The sequence below is a fragment of the Heloderma suspectum genome, chromosome 6 (assembly GCF_057233095.1).
Source record: "Heloderma suspectum isolate Gila_16-S chromosome 6, 16-S_ref, whole genome shotgun sequence".
NCBI lineage: Eukaryota > Metazoa > Chordata > Lepidosauria > Squamata > Helodermatidae > Heloderma > Heloderma suspectum.
The window spans coordinates 44427286-44454509 of record NC_139463.1 but is presented as its reverse complement, the minus strand read 5'-3'; the positions used below and the strand labels follow the sequence as shown (position 1 = coordinate 44454509).

Sequence of the window (27224 nt, the reverse complement as noted above, 5' to 3'; positions counted from 1 at the left end):
GTATGCAGTTCAACGAAGTTTGCGCAGGAGAATGCCTGGTGGATTGTGCCCATGGGTCCATGTTAGGTATCTCCCATTCTGCTGCTCTTAACAGCATCCGAAATCCACTTGCTGAGTCAGCTGCCTCGCCCTGCCCCGCGGCTCCGAACAGAAAAGAGCAAGTCACCTGAGAGCTCTCTGCTCCCATCGAGCGAGGCACCATTAGCCGCCTGCGACCACAGTGTGGCTTTTTTCAAACCTATGGTGAGTAGAGGAGCCACTGGGTGGAATCAGCCTGCGGGGTCGGTCAGATAATTATACTTTTGCAGAGATGTTTCTCTTGCTTCAGAGGATCCTAGAACTGGGAAGGACCCAAAGGCTGTCAGCACCTTCCTTACCTTGTGTATCCATCCTGGCAGAGTAAATTCACACAAACCTAGACCAGCAAAGGGAAGTTAGGACCTGCACAACCACGGGTTATTCGAGCAATGCGCAACCGTGCAAAAGTGAATTGTGGCTGGGAGCAAGTTTGCGACTCACCCAGGGGGTGGTGGGAGGGTGCTTGAGGCAGGGGCTTTATTACTCCATGCACCACTTTCAGGGCTGTGGTGGGGTCTGTTGTATCCTTGGGGCAGAGAGCCAGTGTGACATAGTGGTTAGAGTGTTGGAGCAGGACTTGGGAGACCTGGATTCAAGTCCCCACTCGGCCATGAAGCTCACTGGGTGACTTTGGGCCAGTCACTGACTCTCAGCCTAACCTACCTCACAGGGTTGTTGTGAGGATGAAATGGAGAGGAGGACTATCATGGAAGCTCCTTGGAAGAGGAAAAAGGTGGGATATAAATGTAATTATAAGAATGGTGATGATGAAGAACCAACTTGATAGCCATGTGCAGCCTGGGGTCAGCACGTGGCATCCTCAGGCAGCTGCCGATGTTGTAGTGGTCAGGGGGGCGAGAGGGGCATTGCCTGCTGATACCTGTCCAGGGCCCAACTCCAAGTGATTTTTTTTTTCTCCTGATCCTAGGCATCTGAGCCACAAGCCAATATTTTAATTTCCAACACAGCATTTTTCCGCTGTAGCAAGGGCAGTGTGCAAAATTAAAATGGCGGCTCCCACGCCCATGCTGGGGACCATCCAATGGCGAACAGAGAGCTGCTACTGCAGCCCACTGCTGGTCCTGGTAAGCCTGCTGAGGGGACATACTGATGTGGGAGGGGGCCCATCAGAGGGCATTCTGCTGAGGGACCCCTCAAACCTGGAAATGGCCCTTGCCACTAGATGCGGCAGTGGCTGTTACCTTGGATGGCTTTTTAAAAGGACGGGGAAACTTCTTGCAGGACGGATGCCCCCAGTAGCTGTTAGCCACAGCAGTAAAATGGAGGCTCTTCTATACGGGTTTCAGAAGAGTAACTGGGGGCTGTTGTAGGGGTAGATTTCAGTCCCCCACGACACACAGTAGCAGGCCTTAAAGCAGCAGAGGACAACTTTGGGAAGGCCGGGGGCCACCCCTGTAGGCCACACTTCTGCTGTTGCTGTGCCACTGAATTTTGGCAGTGTGGCAACAGGACTTAGGTGGCAAACCACAATGGAGGCTTAAAACAGGCAAATTTGGCTGGAAAACAAAAGGTCAAGAGGTGCAAGAGATAGCTCTAAGTGTGCGACACGCACTACTGTGCGTCAGACCACAAATTAATGCAGAATCCAATCAATATGGGTGTGACCTACTCCCAACTAGTTGCCACCAGCGTTGACAAATGGGGCACCACAAGATTTGTAATGTAAACAAGCAGGGCAATTCCTCTCTGGAGTGAGTGAGCCCCTCCCAGGGTTTCTTCAGTCCAAATGGCAGGGTGTCAAGCGTGCTAATGAATCCCACAAATTTGCTTCTGAATTCCATGTCTCAGGTTCATGCTGGAGTTCCCCCTTTGAAAAATGTTTTTCGTGGAGTATGGAGACTTTAAGGCAGGGGTGGGCGACACGTGGCCCACCGTTTAACGGCATGGCAGTGGGGGGGGAAACAGCTACTGAGGGACAAATTTATCTTGAAAACAAGCAAACTTTATTTTGAAGTTAAATGTGTCCCTTTTAAGCTTCCGTAGCTGTTTTTTTGCTACTGTCATGCCGTGGAATGGTAGCGGGCGACACCCTGCAGCCTGCATGTGAGCTGTGTGTCACCCGTCCTTGCCTTAGAGTCTCCGTACTCCACGAAAAACATTTTTCAAAGGGGAAACTCCAGCATGAACCTGAGACACGGAATTCAGGAGCAAATCTGTGGGATTCATTAGCAGGCTTGACACCCTGCCATTTGGACTGAAGAAATCCTGGGAGGGACTCACTCACTCCAGAGAGGAATTGCACTGCTTATTCATATTACAAATCTTGTGGTACCCATTTGCCACTATCAGTGTCACCTTGTTGGGAGTAGGTCACACCCATATTGATTGGATTCCATAGTAATTTGTGGGCTGCTGCATAGTTCTGTGTGTGACACACCTAGAGCTATCTCTTGCACTTCTTGACCTTTTCTCTTCGATTTGTAATACACACACATGTGCATCACTCACACGCGTACATAAAAGTAATTATCACCCTCTCTGTAGTCAGGATTATTGTATTGACTCACCTGGGGCCAAAGTAGGTGAGAACTCATTCATGCAATTAATAATTGTGTAAATGGCTTTTTAAAAAAGATTTTGATTTTAATTAGGTTTAAGGAAAAGGAAAGGTTACTCCTGTGCAAGCACCGAGTCATTGCTGACTCCTAGAGGGACGCCGCTCTCGCTGGCATTTTCATGGCAGACTTTGCCATTGCCTTCCCCAGTCGTGACTACCTTTCCCCCAGCAAGCTAGGTACTCATTTTACTGACCTTGGAAGGATGGAAGGCTGAGTTGATCTAAGCTGGCTACCTGGGACCCAGCCTCTGCTGGGATCGAACTCAGGTTGTGGGGAGAGTTGCAATACTGCCGCCTACCATTAAAACTGGGAGCTCAAAGCGGCTAACAACAAAAACCATAAATCTAACCGTGAACAACAGCCTTACAATTTAAAAGAAAAGCCACTAAGGGAATAATCCTATGTCCACTAAACAGCATCTGGGAGACGTAGGATAATGTGGTTCCTGGGATCCAAGGTCGGAACCGGGGCTCTGACCTCGCAGCCCAGAAACTCTGCTCCCCGCCTGCGCTTGGAAACAGAGCGCCAAGACCGTGGAAAGGGGGCAGGGAGGCGAGGAGACCACAGAAGCTGCATTACGCAGCTTCCTATTCACTGTCCGCTTTCCCTTCTCCCCCTCTGAAGTTCCCCGGCTAGACAGGCGAAATCACCTGTCTAGCCAAAAATGCAGGGTGTCTGGAGCTGCCCTGCAATGGATAGTCGTCAGCCTCCACGTTTGGAGGCTGACTGGCTATCTCCATAGAACTGTATGCTAAACCAGCTTGCCCCAACCTAAGGTAAAGGTGTCCCCAACCAGTCGTGTCCGACTCTAGGGTGTGGTGCTCATCCCCCTTTCTAAGCCGAAGAGCCAGCGCTGTCCGAAGACGCTTCCGTGGTCACGTGGCTGGCATGACTGAACACCGAGGTGCACGGAACGCTGTTACCTTTCCCGCCGAGGCGGTACCTATTTATCTACTTGCAATTTCTTGCTTTCGAACTGCTAGGTTGGCAGAAGCTGGGACTGAAGACGGGAGCTCACTCTGTCACGCAGCACTCGGGTCTTGAACTGCTGACCTGCCGACCTTCCAGTCTGCAGTTCAGCGTCTTAACCACTAAGACGCTGAACCTACCTAGTGCCCTCCAAATGTGTTGGACTACAAATCTCATTACCTCCAAGGGCATGAGGTAGGGAATGCTGCACTAAACATGAAAACAGCAGCACATTATAAAACTAGAACAGCAGTCAAAATCCTTAAAATATATGTTTAAAAAAACATACAGATGAAAATAGCAGACTAAAAATTACATATTACATGCTTTTCTACAAATGCCAGGTAATTTGCATTGGAAGAAAAGTTCCATTCACACCAATTGCAGACATGGGGTATCTACCTCGAATTGGAACCACAGTGGAGGCCAAAGGTTAAAGCCATCTTCTCTACCTCCCCCCCCCCTAGGGGGGGCACCAGGCTTTCTGGATCCATCTGTATGCTGGCTATTTTGCTTCTTAAAAGCCATTCAAGCAATTACTGTTGTGTAAATGGCATCTTGGGTGATCATTTTTTACATCTGACAAAGGTTGGCTCTTGGGAGATTGACAAAGTGGGCTCTGGCCATAAAACCTTAAGCCACAGCAAACATATTAGTCGTTAGAGTGCTGTGGGCAGTGATGTCAGGTGAAGAATTTTCCACGGAAAATTTTCCAAAACAGTAACTTTTCTGGAATTTTTTCCAGTGCTTTATTTTCCTCAGTAAATTTTCCATTTCATGAGTTCATTAGTAATAATGAACTGATGGCAGTTGCAAATACAGTATTAGGAAAACTTGGCAGATCCAGAGTTGTAAATGAGTGGTTAAAAATGTACTAGTGTATGAAGAGTTTCAGTACCTCTGTTGTTTTCTTAAATTTAAACAATGAAAAGAAAGGCCATAGAAGGAATGTTACCACCATCTCCTTTTTGTGAGCCTTACTGGAGGTATCTGGCTGGCTGCTGTTGGGGTTCAAACGAGAATGCTGGACTAGATGGATCTTTGGTGTGATCCACCAAGACAACTCTTATAATCTTATTTAATTGTGGCAGCTAAATAGAGCCCCCATTGTCAGAAGCGGCATACCTCTGAATGTCAGGTGCTTGGGACAGTCCAAGTTGTTAACTTTCACACCCAGTTTGCGAGAGCTTGCAGCCACCTTCCCCAACCTGATGCCCTCCAGATGGGTTGGACTACAACTCCCATCAACCCCAGCCACTGTGGGGAAGGCTGGCTTAGTGGCATCTGGTCGATTACTGTTGGAAGTGGAACAGTGGACTAGATGGACATTTGGCCAGATCCAGCTGGACTTAAAGTTGGGTGACTTTTTTTTTCTGTCGAGGGCTGCATTCCCTCATGGGTAATCTGTTGTGGGAGGGGCTGCATATCAGCAGTGGGTGTAGCTGAAGCCATTAGAGAATAGGGCCAGAGCCAAAAATGGATGGGATACCCCTTCTCTCTCATTCTCTCTCTCTCTCTCTCTGCCACACCCTTCTTTTTCTCTCTGCCGCACCCTTCTCTCTCTCTCTCTCTCTGCTGCCCCACCTTCTCTCTCTCTCTCTCTCTCTCTCTCTCTGCCACCCTACCTTCTCTCACTGCTGGGGAAAGAGATCACTCTTGCCAGAGGTCTGACCTGATCACATGAAGGAGGCTTTGAAATTAGGCCGAGAGCCACAGGCTGCCCACCCTTGATTTAGGATCACCAAGGTAGTACTGGGTAATCTAGGTCTATTCCTCTCCAACCAGGCTGTGAGATTGTGTGAATCCATTCCAAGTTGAGCTACATTTCTTTCTGTACACTTATATCTTCTGCTGCCCTGTTTTTATTGGGTTCTTTCTTCTTTTAAAGAATCAGTTAAATAATGATGGCAGGTGGGGATTTAGTCTGACTGTGCCCCAAAGGAGGGAATAGTAGGGAGAACAGTCAAAGAGAACTCCTTACATGCACCAATAGGCCCACAGAAATAAAAAGAAGCAGAGGGATGCATCTCATTGTCTGGATAAGGAGTTTCCAGTTCTATATTGGAGAAGTCATGTTGAAATGCCCACCAGGGCACAAGCGAGAACTGCCCATAGAAGCCAATGGAGAAATCCAGGATTTATCATAGCATAGTAAGTCAGCCCTGCTCTGTTTGTGGGGTTGTCCAACACTTCCTTTTGAGTGGGCCCCTGGATGTCTGCTCTAATATGCTCGTCCCCTGACAGCACCAGTGGATCAGACCTAGATCTGATGGGACCACAGTTGGGCTGCTCAGTCTTGGGGTTGGATCTGAAGTTTCAGGATTTTAGCCTCCTCCTTCTCCTCCTCAGGGTTTCCACGAGAGCAGGGAATTCAGGACATAGGAAGCTGCCTTCTGCTGAGTCAGATCATTGGTCCAGCTAAGCCTAGTGTTGTTGACACTGACTGGCAGTGTCTCTGCAGGGTTTCAGGCAGGGTTTTTTTCCAGCCCTACCAGGAAACACTGGAGATTGAACCTGGAACCTTCTTCATACAAAGCAGGTGTTCTGTCAATGAGCTACCACTGAGTTGAATCTCGGGACGAGATGTCAAGGGTGACAGGGAGGCTTTTCCACCCTGGGCCCGTTCCCAGACGCCTCTCCCCATTTCAAAAGCTTAAAACTGCCACCATTTTCCCTGCATTATCTTCCAGATTTCAGCATCTTTCCCTTGCTGTGGAAGAGAATGAGTGATAGGCGGACATCGATAAGGTATAAAACCAGGGTGGGGAGCAGTTTCGACCCCTGGGGCCGGATTGATTCTTGGGACATCCCCGCACCCTGGGCCAGATTATACCAGGGGTGGGCCTCTTCCTCCTGAAACTCCTCTCAAAAAGCCACCCCCCCTGACATCCTCAGTTTCCCAACTCCCCACTACAGAAAAGCAGCACTTTCTTTAGTGCTGAGCTGAGAAAATCTACAGCCCCCCCCCGCCCCCACTTAGTGCTACAGAAATACTTCCTTCTGTAGCATTGAGCTAGGGCAGCTCCAGCAGGGCTGAGTCTTTGCAGGGATGGAGTCGGGCAGTGGAGGCTGGTGGCTCCGATGTTGGTGGGATGGTGAATCCGCTCCAGGTTTCACTCAGAACCAGTCAGAACTCTAAAGGAGCTATCTAAGGTGTGTAAGCACCTGACTGGTTCTGAGTGAAACCTGGAGCAGATTCACTATCCCACCGACATCAGAGCCACCAGCCTCCACTGCGGACAGAGCCTGGGAGTAAAGCTGGCAGGCTGGATAGGGAACCGAGTTGTCCCAGAAGAAGGCTGTGCGCACAGCTCTCCGGGTGTGAGTCTGAATCCATGCAGTCCCTCATACTCTCTGCTCCTCCTCCTGCGGAATACCCACAGGGGCTAATAGCCAGACTTGCATACCTTGGTCCATTGAAATTCCTGACCCGTAGCAAATGAGGATGGCAATCAGGTAGGAGGGAATGGTGTTCAGAACAGAGGGGTAGGCTGGCTGGCTGGCTGGCGGCTGGCTACCCCCTCAAGCCTTGTTTGCAAGGCTGCAGTAGACCCAAACTTGACATGGCTTCCGTGCCATTTGACTTATTTATTATTTATTTATTATTAAATTTATTAATCGCCCATCTGGCTGGTCACCCAGCCACTCTGGGCGATGTACAACATACAATAAAAACATTTTCTAAAATACCCTAACCCACCCCAAATGCCTGCTTGAACAGCCACGTTTTTAATGCATGACGGAAGCTCATTAAAGAGGGGGCATGACGGAGTTCCCTAGGGAGGGAGTTCCACAGAGTGGGGGCCACCACAGAAAAGGCCCTCTCCCTCGTCCCCACCAGTCTAGCTGTCCTGGCTGATGGGACAGAGAGAAGGCCATCCGAGGCTGATCTTGTTAAGCGGCCTGTCTGGTGCTGCTGGAGGCGCTCCTTAAGATAGGCTGGGCCGGAACCATATAGGGTTTTAAAGGTCAAAACCAACACCTTGAATTTGGCCCGGAAAACAACTGGTAACCAGTGCAACTCCTTCAGCACTGGAGTGATGTGATCTCGCTGGCGGCTGCCTTTAATCAGGCGAGCCGCCGCGTTCTGTACCAGCTGCAGTTTCCGAACCGTCTTCAAGGGTAACCCCATGTAGAGCGCATTACAGTAGTCTAAACGAGAGGAGACCAGGGCATGTACTACCGATGGGAGCAGATGGTCGGGAAGGAAGGGGCGCAGCCGCCGTATCAGATGGAGTTGATACAGCGCTGTCCAGCTCACAGCTGACACCTGAGACTCCATGGACAGCTGGGAGTCCAAAATGACCCCCAGGCTGCAGACCTGGTCTTTCAAGGGTAGCCGTAACCCATTCAACACCATACAGCTTGTAGACTTCCACTACAAGCACACTGCTCCCCGGTCTCTCAAAATTTTCGGTGAGCCCAAACGTACTTCCCTTTGGCTCCTGATCTGAAGAAAAAGATGAAATTTGAATGTTGAACTTCTGCGTGGGGGAGGGGAACCAAAGAAACCTCTGCATCGGAGGTGGGGAATGTGTGGCTCTCCAGATGTTGCTGGACTACAGCTCTCATCGTTCTTCACCGTTGGCCATGTGGGCTGGGGCAGCTGGAGGCTCATGCGCTCCCCACCCCTGCTCTAAATGCTACAAAGAGTAAACTTAAGTGAGCATGTCTCTGTTCTATCTGTGATGTATTCCTATTGCAGCCTGGGGGCTTCCTGGTTGGAGTCTGGCACCTCTTGGAAGCAAAATTCGACACTCTTCCTTAGCAGTTGGGTTTTTCGACATCCTTCTGCCCTTTGTCTGCTTCTGAGTGCCCTGTTTTTGTTGCGCCTGTTGCGCTAACCCAGAAACTGGATCGGGTGAACTTCAGGTCTCTCCCAGTTTCTGCAGTTCTGTGTTGGTGCCAACCTGTCTGCAGTCTCTGGGGTGGAAAGCGAGCCCTTGGCCTCTTCCCACGTTATTTTATCAGGGGATGCTGACTGTAGCAAGCATTGTGTGGACAGGGCAGCTGGAGTCGCTGCTGGCCATAGGAGCCTTCTCACCGGCTGAGGACATCAGTGCCTATTTTTAGACCTGGAGTTTGTGTGACTTAATCCTCTTCAATTATAGCCGTCTGGGAACCCAGCAACAGGGGTGGAGGGGAGCAAAGCACACATGGCAGGCTGACACATGGAGAGACTGAAACCTATCAGCAAGGGACTTTTACATGTTGCAAAACTAGGAAAATCATCTGGCCATTGGTTGACCTAGCCCATTATAGCCTGATCTGGCTGACACTAGCTCATCCCGAATTTCATGCAGAGAACTTTTTCGTCACCTACTACCTGATTCTTTTAATTGAAGCGGGCAGGGATTGAACGTGAGACCTTCTACATGCAAACCATGTACTATACCACTGAGGCCCGGTCCCTCCTAAATAGGAGCCATTGTCCTGCAACAGTAGCCTGTTGTTTTTCGGCACAAACTCCAGGGCATCCTTCACATTCTTGAGAACCATCATCTCCTTTTTTCTTCTAGCCCGGATGGCTAGAGTATCATACTCCCCTTATACAAATCTACGGTGCGGCCACACGTGGAATACTGTGTACAGTTCTGGTCACCTAATCTAAAAAAAGATAATGTAGACCTGGAAAAAGTGCAGAAAAGGGCAACTGAAATGATCAAGGGGCTGGATAAGCTCCCTATGAGAGAAGGTTACAACAGCTGGGATTGTTTAGCTTGGAAAGAAGGAGGGTAAAAGGAGACACGATAGAGGTGTACAAAAGTATGCTGGTGTGGAGAATGTGGATAGGGAGACATTTTTCTCCCTCTCTCAAAATACTAGAATCCATTGGGGTCATCCCATGAAGCTGATTGGGGGAGATTCAGGACAGATAAGAGGAAGGACCTCTTCACCCAGCACAGAATCAGACTATGGAACTCACTATCGCAAGTTGTGTTGGCCACCAGTTTGGATGGCTTTAAAAGGGGATTGGACAAATTCATGGAGAGTAAGGGTATCAGTGGCTACTAGTCCTGATGGCTAAGTGCTACCTCCAGTATCAGAGGCAGTGTGCCTATGTACACCAGTTTCTGGGGAACATGGGCAGGAGGATGCTGATGCACTCATGTCCTGCTTGTGGGCTTCCTGTGGGCATCTGGTTGGCCACTGTGTGAACAGAATGCTGGATTAGATGGACCCTTGGTGTGAAAGTCCATCTAGTCCAGCAGGGCTGTTCTTATATTCTTATATTCTTCCATGTTTTTGAAAGGTGAAGACAATGCCTGCTTAAAAGGGTTAAAACCTCAAGGTCCTGTCTAGCTAGGGCTTTGCACATTCTGCACTTAAAATATCCCAAGTAACCCAAGAAAGCCAAATGTAGCTATCTCACTGCAATCTTATGCACCTTTCCTAGGGAGTAGGTCCCACTGAACTCAGTTGTAGTTACTTCAGAGTGAACATGCTCAGCATTGTGCTGCACAGTTCTCTTGTTTTCTCAGACAACATATAACTAAGATGGATTTCATTTCCACAAGATGTAGTGATGGCTGTAGGCACTCAGAGATGCACTGCCTTTGAACATGGAAGTTGCATTTAGGCCAGGGGTCGGAAAACTTTTCTGTTATTGTTGTTGTCATTGTTGTTGTTGAGAGATGCATTCCCAGGTGGTAATCTGTCAAGGGCTGCTTGCTGGCGGTGCTCTCTGTCCCTTGGGTGGGGGGAACAGATCACTCTTGCCAGGGGTCTGACCTGATTGCTTGATTTAAGCCTGGGATCTCCAACATGGTGCGCATGGATGCCAGTGTGCCTGTAGACATCTCTCTTGGCACCCACCAGGCTCCCTGCCCCTCCTGTTATTTATTTATCTCTTTGTTTATTTATTTATAATGGAGAAGCTGGCTCGCTGCAAAGTGAAATGCTGCTCTCCCGCACCACCTTAATTTGGGTTCAAAAGGGTGGCTTTTGTGTTTTGGTGCTCAGACTCCACCTATACTATGTACTTCATTTCTAGGGCAAGTTACTTTTCTTTTAGATTCTCCAGTTTGCCTTCTGGGAAATGAGTGTTCTGTGACCAGCCATGCCCACCATGGCAGCCATTTTATGAATGGCCAAGTCACCTCCCTATGGCAGCCATTTTGTGAGAACACCCATGATGCTCTCAGACTTCAATTTTTAAAAAAAATATCCACACAAATTTGTATATATCCATATCAATGAATACATATGTTATGCATATGAAAATCCAACTTACTAGTAATTATCAATAGACTTCAACAAAAGCGGACCAGATATCCAAACAAGTATCCATTTGAAGGTGGCATTTATATGCCACCTGTTCAAATGCTGAAAGCATTATAAGGTCCTCAATCCATTGCATTATAGGAGGTGAGCGTTTATCCTTCCAATGTTGTAATATCAGTCTTTTAACAGTCAGCAGGGCACAGAGAATCATTTGTTAGCTCCACATGTGCCCACTAACCCTAAAAGATTGGGGACCCCCGATTTAGGCTGTCATGGCGAGAGCTTCAAGCAGTCAGCTACATAAGAACTTTGCACCCATGTTGTACAAAGAAGCACTTTCTTGCCTCTATCCTGACCATATATTGCAAATCACCTGCACTCATGCTGTGTTTTACTGTTATGAGACCGGGAGAAAAACGTATCTCTTTCCATACCGCTTATAATTTTATAGGTGTTGTCTGTGTGTGAACTTTTATGTTTTCACAGTCAGAGAAAACGTCATTTGGATTGCGTGCTTCCGGCACCAACACATCTTGGAGACTGTACTAGTTGAAAAAAGGGTTCCTCCTCACTGGGTCTACCACCTTAACCTTATCTGCTTCTGGAACTATAGGTCAAACCAAGTTACTGGCCGTAGCTCAGTGCACGTGCTTTGCATGCAAAAGGTCCCAGGCTCAGTTCCTGGTATCTGCCAGTCAGTAGACAACAGTAACGAATCCTGGGAGAGATGGACCAGTAGACTTTCTTATGTTTGTAATGGTTGGGGGAGGACCAATGCTCAGGGGTAGATGAGTTGTACCTTACTTTAGATCAGCCTTCCTCAACCTAGTGCCCTCTGGATTATTTGGACTATAACTCCCAGTATTCTTGACCATTGGCCATGCTGGCTGGAGCTGATGGAAGCTGAAGTCCAGGACATCTGCAGGGCACTAGATTGGGGAAGCCTTGCTTTAGATAATGAAGCCCCAGGTTTGATTCTCAGCATCTCCAGGCAGGGCTGGGACAGACCCTTGTCTGAAAACCTGGGGAGCTGCTGCCAGGCAGTATACGCAGTGGTTGGAGGGCAGCCTCCTCTCTTCCCATAGCCCTTTTTTCAGGGCCAACGAGAAGACGGCTGCTGTGATCTCTGCTGTGATCCCCAGTCTTGCCTAAGCTGTTGGGGGGGGGGGGGGCAGCATCCCGCTGTCTTTCCAGATGCCTCACGGAGTTTACCACCCACCAAGTGTTTACTTGTGGATTTCCTAGCCTCATAAACCCCTAATCCTGGGTTTACCAGGCAGAGGGGAGAGGTTGAAAATGATCGGCTCTGGAAGAGTGCAATGGCTTCTTAATGACTTCTGCCTCTGTGGCATCCCAGGTCGCCCAGCTTGCCTCGCATCCTAGGCTGCCACAGGGCAGATTTCAGGCTTGGTGCTTGAGATGTGGTTTTCGATGCCTGTCCTACTTTGCTCTGGAACGCTGCAGTCTTCCATGTGGGCAGGTTCTCTGTAAAATGCCTCTGTAACTGTTCCACTTCTCCCTCCCTTGCCTTCATCTTCACGGAAACCTCAGATGCCTCCTATGCATCCAGCATAGGTGTGCAGTGGACTGGCAGCAGCAGCGGCACAGATCGTGCTCAGTCCCTTCTCCACCGACAGCATGCCATGTTTTTACACTACATGCACAGGAGGCTGGATGCTGAGGACGCAAAGCCCCGTCCTGCTTCCAGGATCACTCCATCCCTCTGCCACCAGCCTGCTTTACGTCCAGCAGAGAAGCCCTGTGGGCTGGCAGCAGAGGCAGGGATCGCTCTGTCCCCTGCTACCAGCCTGTGGTGTTCCTATATTGCACACACAGGAGTTTTGCCTGTTGCAAGTCTGACACAGAAATGCAGCCAGCTGGCAGTGGGGAAAAGGCGCACTCCTTCTCTTCACCACCAGCCGTCTTGGTTTCTGTGCTGGATACGTAGGCGAGAGCTTCCTGAGCTTCCAGTGTGGAAGAGCAGCGGTCCACCAGAGGAGGGGGTGAAGCCTGCTTGGGAGCCTTCCTGCCCAGCTTAGAGGCGCAGTAGACTACCAGCAGGGAGGGTGAGTATTCCATCCCTTACCCCAGCGGCCCACTTGGTTTCAACGCTGGTGAGGAAGGAGGTAAAGCGTCCCTCCCTCTCCACACCCAGCATAGAAACGTGTTAGGTTGTCAGTGGAGCCACTGAGGACTAGCAACCCTGGGTGAAATTCCTACCCAGGTTACCCATTTCTGTGTTGCTCAGCATTTTAAATCCGTTGCATATGAATCGAGTTTAATCATTGTGTATTATTTTCAGTTCTCACTGAAAGAATCCAGATGCTCAGAAATGCATTGGGCATTCTGGGAAATTGTAATGCAGTTTTTTCAATAAATTGTGTTCTTACATCCATTTTCTGCTTGCCCTTTTGTGGCTTTTCTGCTATGTGGTGCAACGCTTTTGCTGGTTGCGATGCACAGGTTGATGTGCCTCTTGACTTGTGTGACGTGCACAGTAGTGTACTGTCTCCCTGGCTGCCTGCACAGTTGAGTTGACATGGTATTATTGTGCAATAAATCATATGCAGTTACAGAGAGGCACGTTTCCAACCCATTGTATTGGGCAGAGATTTTAAAGTCACATTTCTAATCCTGATGTCTGTGACGACATGCTGGAAAGTGTGTAAGGATCACCTGGGAAATTTTTAGAAGCCAGAGGGTGGTGCTGAATAGGATTTCCAGGGGCCAAGGGCAGGAGGGGGCTTCAGCATAGCTTCTTATCCCTTGCAACAAGAAGTAAAGAGAGAGAGAGAGAGAGAGATCGTGCAATTTCACTCAAAAATGAACTTCCACAACCAGGCAATCCAAATTCCATACCAAGAAAAGCAGAGTTCTGCCATCTATATAGAGTCTGCAAATTAACTCACTTTGCACAATTGATATAGATTGCAGAACAGTTTTTCTTGGTATGGAATTTGAATTGCCTGGTTGAGGAAAGCTGGATTGCACACAACCCCAGACCAGGCACACTTCTGTTGGCCAAGTGTCTGGTCTTTAATGTGTGTTGATGTCATTCTCTAATGGGCAAAAGAACATTGTGCTTTTCCCAGAGGGCTCGTTTCAGCTATCAACTCCGCTGCTTTCCCCACCTCCACCACCTCTTTGCTGTGGTTTTAGTAAACTACTTTGTGCAATACAGGGTGGGGGCTGTGGTTCTGTTATTGAACGAAAGTCTGCATGCATGGATCAGATCCTTTTCTGCAATAAGGGAAGCTGGGAAGATGAGCCGGGAAGGATGCAAAATGTAATGAATGCCAGGGCACCCAAAGGGCTTGTGTGCATAACGGGTACATATTTGATGGGTCAGCGGCAGTGGAGGCTGGTGGCTCCGATGTCAGTGAGGCGGTGAATTTGCTCCAGGTTTCAATCAGAACCAGTCAGAATTCTAAAGGAGCTGTCCAAGGCGTGACGCCTGCATTGCTGTGGTGTTGTGAAGCTCCTTGGATAGGTCCTTTAGAATTCTAACTGGTTCTGACTGAAACCTGGAGTGGATGCACCGCCCCACTGACATTGGAGACACCAGCCTCCACCGCTCAGCAGTGCATTGGAGTTGATTTAGCCAGCCGCCACGGACGTGGAACACCTCATGTAGAGGATATTGAGGCATATGTGCCTATATTTGCAAGGATTGTATTTGAATGATTCAGACTGTATGGCTTTGAAAACAGAAAGATCCTGTTCTTGCTGCTAACAGTTAATAGGAGACAAAAGGTAGAGAGGCTGCACTTGGCACTTGGTAAGGAGATACAGTCTCCTTACAGTATATTTTGCCTCTTCTCTCTCCCTAGCTTAAAAAGGTATGAGGGCACGTGGGCTAGCATTCAAACTAAACGTAGAGCTGTGTGGCCTGAATCTGTGTACCAAATTTCATTCCAGTATCTTCAAATAATTATGTCATAAACAAGTGGGACTTAGGCACAAAATGTTGCAGCGTAATGTTGCAGCATGGAGTGCTCCCCTTCAGTGTTCCAGCCAGCCATGCCGTCCTGCACGATACTCTGTTCCGTTCCATTTCCCCTCCCCGCGTTTCCATTTTCCCCACAATAGAAACTTAGCATTCTGTGGCCTCTGAGCATGCGCCCAAAACGCCTGGAGGGTCCACAAGTTGCCCACCCCTGCTCTAGAGCATCAGAACATTTCCTGATACATCCTGAAAATTCTCCTGTGCAAATGGCCTTATGCAAATGAATCCCATTTGCATTGGAAGATTTTCCAGAAAACCCACATCACTGCTCGCAGCAGCTGCTGCTGCTTTGGCTGATGCACAGGGCCTGACTAGTTTCCCCCTTGCCGGGGTGTTCCTCTGCGGAGGCAGTGGCTGTAGCATAGCCTACCAGCAGCCCTCGGTCCCCTGGCTGATGAATGGGGCCACAGTCAAATGAGTATAGTTTTTTACAGCCCACGCACCCTCCCTCTATTCTGGCTGATTTCACCATGATTTTTGTATAATTCTCTGGGGACTTTAAAAAAACCTTTCTGACCTTTTGCTTTAGAGTGAAATAAATCTTCTTCATTATCATCATCATCATCATATTATTATTATTAGGCAGGGAATAGATGGAACCTCTTCTATGGGGATGGTAGACAAACACAAATTCTTCCAGAGGAGTGGGAGAGTAAACCAATTCTTCATGTTCCTCTTGCGGCACGGAGTATAAATTTGCTGCTGTCTAGCACCGAGTCCTGCTGTGTGTGTGTTTGCAACTGGTGTCCAAAGGTGAATGGTCGAGCTCTACTCTGCTGCAAAGAAGGATTTGGTTTTAATCTCTCGCCCATGGATTCCACTGCCGCTACTATTCTAAAGAAGAAAACGATGGCATTGCTCCGTCATGGCTATGCATTGGAGTACTACAGGAACTCCCAAACTGTTTGCCAGGGTACATGAATGTTCTGTGCTTGCTTGCCATGGGATTAAATTAAAGGTTTCTCCTGTGAGCCCAAAACAGAGGTAGGCAAGCTCATCTCAACTCCCAGAAGATTTGCTTGGAAATAAGCCAAGCTGTTTACTTCCAAATCAGTGTATAAGATGTAACACATTCCCAGTCCAACACATCTGGAGGCTGTGAGGTTGGGGAAGGCTGCCTTAATATTTGCACAGTTCAGAGTTTGGCAACTTGTGGCCCTCCAAACATTTTGGCATACAATTCCCATCTTCCCTCACCTGGATAGGGCTGATGGGAGTTGTAGGCCAAAACATCTCGAGGGCCACCAGTCTACTCCTGGTATATCCGGTTCAAATGTTCAAAGCACTTTGTGCATGCATTATCTAGTTGCAATCCTTACAGCCACCCTGTAAGGAAAGTCAGGATTATTATTGCCCCATATTGCTGATCAGAGGAGGTGGGGTGGGACTGAGGCTGAGAGAGAGTGGTTTACCTAAGGCCAGCTTGTGAGAGGTGAGATTCAAACTGCAAATTTCCTGATTCACAGTCTGTTAGCCGCTATACGACAACTCAGTTCAAGGCAGCCCCTGACAAAACAGTGGAGACATTTCTGTATTTCTTTGCTAGGGAACTGCACTGAAGATTCCTGCCCCTAGGAAAACGAGGACTGGGGGGTGGGCAAAATCCCATGCCCAAGGGAGATCCTCCTTCACCATGGCTCCCACTCAAAGGGTGGGCTTTTGCCCCAAAGCCCTAGTTTTCCCAAGGCCAGCTCTTTACCCAGGACATCTTCTCCAATTTGAAGCTGAAGAAAAATGTAGGGGCTTCTGATGCTTGCCTCTACTTTGAGGCACGCATTACTGAGCCCTTGAGCCTTGTTTCTGGGCCTGAGCCCAGACAAGTTCACTGGCATCTTGAGCCCAAGAGGCCCATGCAAAGAGGAGGGTCCCTGCTGCATGTTTGCATGATTCATTAATGTATAAGACCTCGCCTCTTGTCAGTTTAGCCTTTACTGGAGAGAGGTAATTCCGACCAATTTCTGCATCTGATTTGATGGGGGCATTCCATCATGCCTGGCACAGAGTGTCACATGGGAGAATTTACCTGCCCTTTGAAGAGGGTGCCCGTTGTCTCTCTCTCTTAGTCTCTGCTCTAGAGTTGCCACCTTCCTTTGAAAGTAGACAGTTCTTAAATTTCCACACATCTGGTAAACATTTTCAGGTATAATAGTCAAAATGTTCCTCTAATTTTTTTAAAAATTATTTAGTGTATGAAATGTGCCTCTGATTTTAATTCGGAACAGGAAGTGTGATTTGGCTATCAGAAATTTGCGGGAACACTGGAGTACCCGAACAGGGCAAATGCTTGGAGGGCCCCTCTCTTTTTCTACCTCGCTGTCTTCAGTGATGGATAGATGAAGGCTGGCTGGTCCTGCAGAGAGCACCTTCAGAGAATGTTGCTCAGCTTAACTGTTCCAAAGAGCAGGAAAGCTCCCGGCTTTAGTGTCACCCCAGAGCCAGGCTCATCTGGGCATCCTTGCTATAAGCCATGGGGCACTACAGCTAATTTCCTCTGTCCAAGGGTCAGCACGTGGCCTGTCCATTTTCAGGTAAGCTGTGGAAGGTACAACTCATTGAAAGGCATTTTGTTCCAAGAGCCCTGTTTATCAGAGACCAAGGTGGCTTGATTTAAATCAGCAAGAAAAAAGTTGATTTAAATCACTGATTTAAGTGAAGTTTCCCTTTGAAACTTTTACATATGTTTCCTGAACAATGGTGCAGACCTGACCACTAAACCATGTTAATTTACAAGTAGGGGCACAATCCTATGCATATTTAGACAAATGTCTATGCTGGCTGGGGAATGCTAGGAGTTGTAGGACCTTTTTCTGTCTAAATATGCATAGGATTGCACCCTAAATAGAGTATTACTTACACTTTCATTCTTACCAGCAGGTTTTGCATCTCTTTGTCTCGCAGTATATATATTGCATGCTTTCCTTTTCTTTACCTATAGAGGGGATGTCTTTAAAGTATTCCCATACAGGGTCTTTCTTATGACCAGCGCCCATGACCGTTTGAGGTTTAACGATGCAATCAATCCTACACATGTTTATTCAGAAATAATTACTCCTAGGCCAGCAGTTATAGAATTGCAGCAAAGATGCACACTGGGCAATTCCATTAGCTTTCTCATTCTAGCTGGTGATTTCTGGACGACAGACAAAGTAGCTATCAGCTATTTATCCTCCTCCTCTCAAATGTATTATAAAATAATGGCATACCCTGCAAACAGAAATCATTAAATCTGGGTTAGTTTATAATAGTTGATAAATCTTGCTAATATATGGGACATGATTCAACCAAAATTGAATGCTTTTAGGTCCCATTGATTTGAGTGGGAAAGTTAAGGAGGCTCTTACTCTCTCCCAGTGAAGTCAGTAGAGCTTACAAGTGCCACACTGTGGCAGGACTGTGTCTTTTGTGACTGATAAAACAGTTGTTAATAGTTACTGATTTAATTAATTTAAACAGTGGCCTTGTTCAGACATAGTGCTATGGTTTAGAGTTATGTGTTTACCGAACAAGGCCATAACATGGTTTAGGACAAGGCTTCTTTTAATTCCAGCGTGAAAATTTGGCCATTTACTGTAAACCTAGCCCCCCCCAATATTGGACTACAGTCACCATTACCCCCTGCTGGCTATGGATGATGGGAGTTGTAGTCCAACACATCTGGGGGGCGCCAGGTTGGGGAAAGGTGCTCTAGACAGTTAGTTCTTCTTCCCACCACATCTGCCCTGTATAGCAAGTCATCTTCGTGACATGGCTTTTATTTTTAGCCATTCTCCTATATATGGCTTCTTAATATTGCAGTGACCATTTTAGCTGCAACTAACAAATCTCCCCACCAGTACTTCACATTACATAATGACACATTCCCTGATTTTTTTTTACAGAATGACCAGAGGTTCATATGATGATTTATTTCTTGATATATCCCAGGAAATATAACATCCCTCCTTCCAATATTTCTTTATAATTTAGTAGTGCCACCAAATACGCAAGCAATGATATGCATTTCCCCCATCTACATCACTGACATTCCCTGTGTATTATCATGCATTTTTTTAATCCTTCCAGATGCATAATGTTGCTGGGAAAGGATTTATTAAAGGATTAGAGCTAGTGTAGCATCTAGACCTCCCTCTTTTCAAAACAGGTGTGTGTAGGTGTGTCAAGCTGCTATCTGAACTTGAAATGTAGAATGATGCTCTGAACCAAGTAACAACATAAGAAGAGCCCTGCTGGATCAGACCAAGGGTCCATCTAGTCCAGCATTCTGTTCACACAGTGGCCAACCAACTGTCGACCAGGAACCCACAAAAAGGACATGAGAACAATAGCACCTTCCCACCCATGTTCTCCAGCAACTGGTATACGTAGGCTCACTGCCTCTGGTACTGGAGGTAGCACATAGTCATCAGGACTAGTAGCCATTGATAGCCTTCTCCTCCAGGAATTTGTCCAACCCCCTTTTAAAGCCATGCAAATTGGTGGCCAACACAACAACTTGCGATAGTGAGTTCCATAGTTTAACTATGCACTGTGTGCAGAAGTAATTCCTTTTATCTGTCCCGAATCTCCCCCAATCAGCTTCATAGGGTGACCCCACTGGGTTCTAGTATTTTAAGAGTGGGAGAAAAATGTCTCCCTATCCACATTCTCCACACCATGCATAATCCACACCTCTGTCAAGTCTCCCCTTACCCTCCTTTTTTCCAAGTCAAATAATCCCAGCTCTTGTAGCCTTCCCTCTTAGGGGAGTTGATCATTTTAGTTGCCATTTTCTGCATCCTGCTCGATGTTCAACGAAGTTATTGCATTGCAAACAAACGTACAAGCGGAAGGCCGAAAGGGCTCGTAGTTAAGCTGAAGTAATAAGTTTTTGAGCAAAACAAGCTTTATGTTTTGGTAAAAAAAAAAAAATCAGAAACGGCGTGTGCAGTGGCTAAGAATGTGAAGTCAGAAGCCATTGGTTGTCTCGCTTCAGTCAGCCTCTGTTCTCTCAGTCTCAGTTTCCCCTGTCTGCAGTATGGGGGTGATGGTGATGATAGTAATAATAACAGTCCAGCTTTACAGGGCTGTTGTAAGAACTGCTGAGGTAATTTATATGAAGTGCTTTGAACATTTTAAAGAAGAGGCCTTCCAGGGAATGCTGGGATTGCTTGGAAGCATATCAGGGGTTCCTCAGTAAGAAGAAGAGCAGTAATGGTAGACAAACGTCCCTGAAAGAAGCAGGCTCACCACTACGGAACATCCTCTGGGGAGAGGGAGGGCTGAGTATTTCGATGGTGCGCTCTCAGTTTAACAGGCCGCAGGGAGCCCCGATATTTATTATTTGTTTGTTTGTTTATTTGGTAGATTTATATCCCACTTTTCAACTGGAGTCCTCAAAGTGACTTGCGGTGTTCATAAAACACAACAGATCCAAAAAGCACCGCATGCTCAAAAAACAAAATTGAACAATACAATCCCACTCCACTTGAGCAGGAGCCAGGATATTCCTTCCCAAGGGGCAGTTGGTGTCAGTCAGCCCCAGCACACATTCTCTTGCTGCCTGAGGCGGGAGGTAACACACTCCGCTGCTGCTGCGTCGCACCCCCTTCCCGCCGCTGCATCAGCCCCCTCCCTTCCCCTGCCGCATGCCCCCTTCCCCTTATCTTGCCACCGTGGCATTGGCTCTGTGGAGAGCCCCCACTGGAGGCAGTGGGGCAGAAGCAGTGGGCCCTCTGGGTGGGGGGCAGCACAAGCTGCCGCTCCCCCCCTCCGCCGCCGGATGTGGGTGCCTCACCCTGCTGCATCGGGGGGCTGGCCCTGATGTCAGTTGATGTCATTTGGCCCTGTGGGGAAGGGCAATCCAGCTGGAGAACTTCAGCGAGGCCTTTGGTGAGCCATGCCAAGTAAACCGTGTCCAGAATGCTTTGCGACGTGGAGGAGGTCCTCAGCAGTGAACATTTTATTATTTAAATTTTATTTATTTAAAACATTTCTTGGCCGCCTTTCAGGGCAGGAGCCCTCCCAAGGCGGCGTACAGCAATATAATACATAAAGACAGTTACAATATTAAAACCGATATAAACAAGAAGAACAGCAATAGAAGTCAACAAGAAAACCAGCAACAACAACAACAGCTGTAACAGCGAGGACAGCAGTCATATCAAGAGAAGGGTAATGCAAAGTAATGTTTTCAAGGCCTTCTTAAAAGCCAGCAATGACAGAGTGTGGCGGACCTCTGATGGCAAGTTGTTCTAGAGGTGTGGGGCCACTGCAGAGAAGGCCCTGTCATGTGTGATCACCCACCCGACTGCTCTCATGGGTGGGCAAATGAGAAGGCCTCTCTTTCTGATCTTAAAGTGCAGGCAGGGTGATATGGGTGAAGGCGGTCCTTCAGGTAACTTGGTCCCAAACCATTTAAGGCTTTAAAGGTCAAAACCAGCACTTTGAATGGCTCCTCTAAGGAAAAATGCTTGAAAAGCACTGCTTGAAAGCATGTGAGGATAGCAGCGTTCATATAAGCACTCCTCGTGTATTTTGGGGAGGAATGGGGTTGTGGTTTCTCCTCATATGGAGGCACTGTACATATGTAGGGTTGCTTCACACACTGGCCAAGCAGCCAGTGAGGTGGGCATAACCCTGCTCCCCCTGTCAATGGATGAGGAATGTGTGTGAACACCCCTAGTGTATGAGCTGGGGGGGATATTTTAATGGGTTGGTGCTGTTATTTCTCATATTGCTGTGTTTCTCAATTGCTTTGAATTTATTTGTAATGTTTTCATTAAGGTTTTGTTTTTAATCTAGATTTTATTGTTAAGCCATCTTGAGCGGTATGTTTTGGCACGATATATTTTTTTTTAAATTAAAAGGAGATGTGCTTATCTTAAATATATAAAATTCAACGTTGGGAGTTAGTTGGTCATCCCTTTTTGATTGCTTTCCTGTTGACCAATTCTCATGAAACATACTTCATTGGAAAGCTCTTGACTACACAGATTCCACAAATAACAGGTGGTTTTCCCTATAATTCAAAGTTGAAAGTTTATTTATGTCCATCAAGCTTTTTTTTTTTTTTTTTTAAGAATTAGGCTATCTTCTATAACAACGTATTATAGTTTTATTTTTAATATAAAAAATGTCAAGTATAATTAAACAAACATAATTAATCGCAAATTGGAGCACAATGAAATATGAACACACAAAAAGTCTCTGTACACTTTTATAAACACTGGTACAGGCCAAAGTACATGATATGCCGGTAACATATGGCCTGTAAACAAATCATGAAGGGATTACGAGACACCCCCAGTTAAAAGTAACCCAGTCAAAGTGTAGTTTTTGCTCAGAAAGGAAGTCTCCAGCTGTTAAATTTAACACACACACACAAAAATTAGAAGGCTCTGTGCGCCGTTAGTTGTTAAACCTTTCGTTAGATTTGATTTTTCTCCACGAATTGTGTTTGCGGGGAACCAACTTGTTATCATTAATAATAGTTGGTTGTTGTGCTCTTTTTCCATGAGAAGTTTGAGTTTGTGGCAATCTTGCAACAGGCTTAGAGGCTGTGGCTTTAACGTTTCAATGTATTTATTCCTTGAGTATCCTGCCTTTCATCCAAAGTGTTCAAACAACATACCTAGTTCTCCCTCCCCTTATTTTTATCTTCTCAACAACCCTGTGAGGTAGGTTAGGCTGAGAGAGGGTGACCAGCCCAAGCTTCATGGCCGACTGGGGATTTGAACATGGTTTGCCTGGTCATAGTTTGCCACTCTGACCAATGCAGCATACTGACATTGCTTTATGGAACATTTTTGTTGTACTGGAAACTAAGAGTTGGCACAGATGTTATTGGATCCAGCGTACACATCCAAATAACCACCTACGCAAGCAGTCTACTTGTGTGAGCAATGAAGGAGATGACTTGCAGGAAATTGCAGCTCCTCTTCTGTGATTAGAAAAAAGACGTCATCAAGCAGCAGTCGCTAAGTGTGTTTCTTGCCAAGCATGGGAGGTCTTCTCCCACCCACGACGAGGAAGGGGAGAGTGGGCTTTCTCCCTCCCTAATTGCAATGGGCCAGGATGTCTAATTGTCTTTTTCTCTAATGCTGTAATAGCATTCAGAATTATGCCAACTGATCTTCCATTGTGTTGCATGAATGCTCTGAAAGAGGGTGCATTGTGCAATGGGCATGTGATTTTTTTAGGCTGTATTTGTGTGGGAAAATTCTCCCATACCCCTATCCCAAAACTTCTCACATCCCTCTTCTTGGTAGTCTGCTGGGACTGCCAGGTATTCAGTGGGAAAACTGAATTGGGTATTCACTGCAAAAGCCTGGAATTCCATGCAAAAATTGAATCTGACTTTCCCTTGTCACTTTGGTGCTCTCGCCTCCATCTGTGATTCCATTGCCAAAATCATTCACCTCATTGTTCAGAGCATGCAGCGCCCGTCCTTAAATTCCTACACTTTCCATGCCTGTATCTTTAAAGCTCTCCATGGTCTTGAGTCTCCAGGCATCACGCTCTGTTCTCATATCCCCACATACTTTTGTCTGCGACCTTCATTTGTCCAGTGCTGCTATGCTGATATACACCTATCTGGGAGTAAGTCCCAGTGAACACAATGGGACTTACTTTTGAGTAGACATCAGTAGACACTTTGGACATCTCCTCCTCCTCCTTGCTGTCCCCTTGTGCCTGGAACCCCATTCCAGTGTCACCCCTTCTCCCCGTTCAAGCCTCAGCTCACAGCTCACAGCTGTAAAGCCTTTGCCCTTCTCTAATTTGATTTATTTACTTAAAATATTTATATAATACCCTTCAATTTTCATAAAACAACACATTTTTGTGTGCCAGTGTGGTGTACTGGCTAGAGTGTTGGACTGGGAGCCAGGAGATCCAGGTTGTAGTCCCCACTTGGCCATGGAAGCTCACTGGGTGACTTTGGGCCAGTCACAAACTCTCAGCCCAACCTACATCACAGGGTTGTTGTTGTGAGGATAAAACGGAGGAGGAGGATTATGTATGCCACATTGGGTTCCTTAAGGAGCAAAAAACATTTAAATGTAATAAATAAAATAAAATAAAACAACAAATTAATATGGCAGATAAAACAGCAGCGCGGTAATCAAAAGCTAGCGGGATTTAAAATGCCAGGCGAGCTTCCTTGGGGAGGACATTCCATAAATGGGGTGCTACAGGTTCATCCCCAGCAGAAAAAACATGGTTGGTATTTGAATGCTGATGGCGACATATCATTTGATGCTTGCAGAGTGAATGTTGAAATGCTACATTGGCTCTCCAGAGCAGGGTTTGTCAGCAGGACCTGGCAGGATTTTAGGTTCTTGCTCCTGGCTAACCAGTTTTGGCACAATGGTTCCAGATGCACACTACATGCACTCATAAGACCTCTTTGAAATAATGGACCCCTGAGGTAGCTTAGCTCCATAGAATATTCAGTCCAGCCAATTGCGATTCAGTCCAGCCAATTGCAAGGGGTCTGAGCTGAGTAATTTACCCAAAATGGGGGCTGGAGCGAAGATGCGGGCAGAAGAACAGGAGGGTAATGCAGGAAGAGGAGCGGGGAGCTGGGAGATAAAAGAGGAACAGGTAGGCTGTCAAGCAGAAATACCTGGAGCAAAACTAGCCTTCCCCAACTGGTGCCCTCCAGACATTTTGAATGACAACTCCCAGCATTCCTGATCATTGGCCATGCTGGATGGGGATTATGGGAGTTGTAGTCCAACAGATCTGGAGGGCATCAGGTTGGGAAAGGCCACTTTAAGTCTTTATAGCCAGGCCACATCCAGAGCGACCAACAGGTTGCCATGGGCAGGGGAGCGGGATGGAACAGGGAACACAATACTGCCCCTTTTCCTTCCACCTGCACCCTCATGTGGCCCACAGCGTGGGTCACCACAGCACAAACCAGTTGGTTGCTGGTTTGATTTCCTGACATCTGACATCCGACATCCTGATGCAGCCCATTCATGAACAGCTGTCTCTCTGCTGAGAAGCCAACACAGGTCGATGTTTTCCTGGGGCCAGCGTATGCTGAAGTGACCGTGGCCATAGGATATTGTTTTCTCAGAGCCCTGCAGCAGCTGCACAGTCCCCACCATGCGGATTTCTGGAACTCGTGCAGCTTGTCAGAGTAGTGTAATAACCAAGGTGTGTCTCTCCCTTAGGTAAATCGCATCTGGCCATTGTTCAGAAGGTGAACAATGAAGGTGAGGGTGATCCCTTCTACGAGGTGCTGGGCCTGGTGACACTGGAAGATGTCATTGAGGAGATCATCAAGTCGGAAATCCTGGATGAGTCGGATATGTACAGTTAGGTCCATTCCAAATCTCAGCTGTTTTGGGATGGTGGGGGGGAAGATAAGGGAATACTCGGAATGTCGTTCCGTGGGTCCTCTTCCGCACATTGCCTGATGATTTGTGTGATTGAGGGTCTCTGGATGATCAGGTTTTATTCATGCAGTATCCCAGCTGCATGCACATGCACGCACGCACACATGCGCGCACATCCCTAAATGAAAATCCCTACATGCAAAAAAGAGCAACCAGAATTATCAAGGAGCTGGAGCAACTCCCCAATGTTTGGGGCATTTTAGCTTAGAACAGTGGTGAGTAAGGAGAGTATGGTGGCAGGGGGGATATGAAAGAGGTGTATAAAGCTATGCATGGTGTAGAGAAAATGGATAGGGAGAGGTTTTTCTCCCTCTCTCATAATACTTGAACCCGGGGTCATCCATTGAAGCCAAATAGTGGGAGATTCAGGACAGATAAAAGGAAGGATGTTCTCACATGCTGCCTAGTTTAACTGCGAAATTCACTGCTACAAGATCTAGTGATGTCCACCAGCTTGGGTGTCTTTAAATGGGGAAATTCATGGAGGAGAAGGCTGTCAATGGCTACTAGTCATGATGACTAGATATTACCTCCAGTAATGGAGGCAGAATCCCTTTTTATACCAGTTGCTGGGGAACATGAGCAGGTGGGTGCAGTCTCACTCTTGTCCTGCATGTGGGCTTCCCATAAAACATCTGGTTGGCCACTGTAGGAACAGAACACTGCACTAGATATGCCTTTGGTCTGATCCAGCATGGCTCTTCTTATGCTCTTATCTCTTCAGTATCCACTCACATGTTATATACACTTGCCAGGGCTATAATCGTAAGAAGCAAGGCTGGGTTGGGCTGCAGTGTGTGACCACAGTTCAGTGGTAGAACACATGCTTTGAGCCCCAGGTTCAGTCCCTGGCATCTTCAGGTAGGGCTGGGAAAAACCTTGGTCTGAAACCCTGAAGCGCTGCTGCCATCCATGTAGACCAGGGGTGGGGAACATGTGGTCCTCCAGATGTTCTTGGACTGCAACTTCCTTCATCCCTCAGCATTGGCTATACTAGCTAGGGCTGATGGGAGTTGCAGTCCAACAACATCTGGAGGGTCACGCATTCCCCACTCCTGGTGTAGACACTGTCTTGGTATAAGGCAGCTTGCTATGATGTCCTCGCTCCCTCGGGAATATCCATGGCCTCTCCCCTAAATATTCACCTTTTTCTCATCTCTCTCTTTTTTAATTACAGAGATTTTGCTCCATTACCGCAGGGTTTTCAAGTTCAGTGCTTTGCTTTTCCCTGTGACGGACAATGGCAATCATTGAGTTTTATAGGAGAAATTAAGGAGTGCATTCAGGGACACTATTGGGGCATCTACCAAACCTGCTCCAGTGTTTGAAGTGAGGGGATTTGCCCCTTCCCAACTGTGTTCATATTGCAACTATTTGCTTTGTCCCATAGAACTTAATGGGAGCCATGGAGAGCCATGCCATTGTGACCAGAACCCTAGGACTGTTGATATATTGAGATGTGTCAAAGAAGGGTGGGTCTGAGAGCAGAATAGCAGCTTCAGAATGGACAGGGGAAACTGTGCAGGGAATAGAAGCCTGACCTGATCGTGGGCATGAGCTGGTTTTGGAGCCATTAGTAGTCAATGGCATCGTTTCCTCCCAAGTATTATTCTGTAACCTTGCAGATTGGGAACAGGTCTATTACGAAAAGCTGAGAGCTTCCAGGAATGCAGGTTGTGTGCTCTTGCGGTGGACACATGGAATAAAAAGGACCGGTTTGTAATAATACATTAAATGGCAAACTTGTTCTCTCTGGGGCACCCTTCCTTTTAACATATCCCCTTCCTTCTGTGTAGCTGACAACCGCTCCAGGAAGCGAGTGAATAACCAGAAGAACAAAAGGGACTTCTCTGCCTTCAAAGATAATGACACAGAGTCCAAGGTGAAGATTTCCCCACAGCTGCTCCTGGCTGCTCACCGCTTTCTCTCCACAGGTAGGAGATCCCTCGGGGAAATGCTCCCCACTCCTAGACATCTGATGAT

General features: G+C 47.3%; 1 protein-coding gene across 1 annotated transcript in view; it reads left to right on the top strand.

The window, feature by feature from the left end:
- CNNM4 (cyclin and CBS domain divalent metal cation transport mediator 4) overlaps positions 1-27224 on the top strand; it is a 68917-nt gene that overhangs the window by 23998 nt on the left and 17695 nt on the right. Inside the window, exons 2-3 of the mRNA XM_084804127.1 lie at positions 25017-25160; positions 27038-27175. Of these exons, the coding sequence (XP_084660253.1) occupies positions 25017-25160; positions 27038-27175 (282 nt within the window). The remainder of the gene's footprint in view (positions 1-25016; positions 25161-27037; positions 27176-27224) is intronic.